Source organism: Sturnira hondurensis, unplaced genomic scaffold (assembly GCF_014824575.4).
Source record: "Sturnira hondurensis isolate 20B ecotype Veracruz unplaced genomic scaffold, ASM1482457v3 Scaffold0020601, whole genome shotgun sequence".
Classification (NCBI taxonomy): domain Eukaryota; kingdom Metazoa; phylum Chordata; class Mammalia; order Chiroptera; family Phyllostomidae; genus Sturnira; species Sturnira hondurensis.
Window position 1 is genome coordinate 4,084,824 of NW_028093232.1, and position 2,329 is coordinate 4,087,152.

At 37.7% G+C, this 2,329-nt stretch overlaps 1 protein-coding gene across 1 annotated transcript; it reads left to right on the forward strand.

Moving 5' to 3' along the window:
* The first annotated feature begins 882 nt into the window (after nt 1-882).
* Nucleotides 883-1,824, forward strand: LOC118975945 (olfactory receptor 6C2-like). Its single transcript, XM_037030177.1, has one exon. The coding sequence runs from the start codon at nt 883-885 to the stop codon at nt 1,822-1,824; it is 942 nt and encodes a 313-aa protein (XP_036886072.1).
* The last annotated feature ends 505 nt before the right edge of the window (nt 1,825-2,329 follow it).

The window sequence follows — 2,329 nt, forward strand, 5'->3', positions numbered from 1 at the left end:
TTTTTGTTGTTTTTTTGGGTTCATTTGTTGCTTTCAGTTTTCTATCCCACATATGAATGAGATCATATAGTTCTTGACTTTTTCTTTCTGATTTATTTTGCTTAACATGATATTCTCCAGGTCCATCCATGTTGTCACCAATGGCACTATTTAATCTTTTCTTATAACTAGGTAGTATTCCATTGTATATATGTACCACATTTTCTTCATCCAGTCATCTATTGAAGGACACTTCAGTTGTTTCCATGTCTTGGGCACCATGAATAATGCTACAGTGAACATAAGGGTGCATATGTCTTTGCAAATAAATGCTTTCAATTTTTTTGAATAGATACCCAGAGGAGTGGTTAACTCTTGATCTCATAGGGGAAACCGTAACCAAAGAGGGAACTTGAAAAACAATAAAATTGGAGTTAGTGCTGGGAATTTGGAAACCCTGGAATATTTGAGACAATTCAGTAGCAATAATTCATAAGAGAAACTTCCCATAAGTTTAGCTTCCCTGTGGTACATTTCACTGGTGTTGAAAAATTACCTAGTTAAGGGGGAAAACAGAAGAAGGTCCATCAAGGAACATGTATAAAGGACACATGGACAAAGCCAAAGGGGGTAGGTTTGAGGGTGGGAGATAGGAATGGGTGCAGAGGAGGGCTATGATGGGGGGAAAATGGAGACAACTGTACTTGAACAACAATAGAGAAATAAAAAAATAAGAAATTACTTCATTAAAGCCAGATCATCCAGTTAGAGGAGGAAATGCATGTGACTGGGTTTGCTTTGTATTGATAGAGATTGAGAGATTGATTCTGTCATATTTTGATATTGCTCCTCAGATCCAATCTCTGTGACTTTTATGTGAAGACTGGCAATAGTACGAAGTCAATGATGAGAAATCATTCAGCAATAACAATCTTCACCATCCTGGGTTTGACAAATGACCCACAACTAGAGATAGCGGTTTTTGTTTTTCTGTTTATCACATATATATTAAGTGTAATTGGGAATCTGACCATAATTACTCTCATACTGGTGGATTCTCATTTAAAAACAGCTATGTATTTTTTTCTTCAAAATTTCTCTTTCTTAGAAATCTCAATCACAACTTCCTGTGTCCCCACATACCTGTACATGATATCGAGTGGGGACAAAACCATCACCATCAAAGCCTGCTTCAGCCAAATATTTTTCATTGTCCTCTTTGCAGCTTCAGATTTTTTCCTCTTGGCTGTGATGTCCTACGACCGCTACGTGGCCATCTGCAAACCCCTGCACTATGTGACCATCATGAACAACAGAGTCTGCAGGAATCTCATTCTGTGTTGTTGGATATCTGGCTTACTGATTATCCTCCCTCCCCTTGGACTGACTCTTCATCTGGAATTTTGTGACTTTGTTATTGACCACTTTTACTGTGATGCTTCTCCAATACTGAAGAATTCATGTTCAGATACATGGTTCATAGAGCAGCTGGTGATAGTTTGTGCTGTGTTGACCTTCATAATGACCTTTATGTGTGTACTTCTGTCCTACATGTACATCATTAGGACAATTCTAAGATTGCCTTCAGCTCAGCAAAGGAAAAAAGCCTTTTCTACCTGTTCTTCCCACATGATTGTGGTTTCCATCACCTATGGCAGCTGCATTTTTATCTATATCAAACCTTCAGCTAAGGATGAAGTGTCCATTAATAAGGCAGTTTCTCTACTCACTACATCTGTTGCTCCTTCGTTGAACCCCTTCATTTATACCCTGAGGAATAAACAAGTAAAACAGTCTTTCCATGAGACCTTCAAAAGAATTGCATTCCTTTTAAAGAAATGTTAAATTTTTACAGTGGGAATTTAAGTTAAAACAAAAGTAAGTTATTAGCATATTGGTGGAAACTGAGCCATGATAGCTGTGCAGTCTCATGAAGTTGAGGAGTAATAAAAAGAATTGAGAAGAAAATCTAGGAAACAACTGTGAGAGACCCAGCAGCATGCAGGTGGATATTCCTCTATTCTCTGAAACTTCTTTTCTTCCTAATTTATGTTTTAATAAACTCTTTCTAGTCTAATATATACATTAGTAATTGATCCTGTGTTTTGAATGTAATCTGTTCATGTTATTGCTTTCCTTTTCTTGCAACACAGCCTCTTATAAAGGGCTGTGGGAATGTAGGAACATTGATTTTTAGGAAATACAAAGCTGCCTTTATCTTTTTTTTGAAAGACTTTGTTTATTTATCTTTAGAGGGGAAGGAAAGGAGAAAGGGAGAGAAATATCAATATGTGGTTGCCTCTCATGGGCCCCCTTCTGGGGACCTGGCCTGCAACCCAGGCATGTGCCC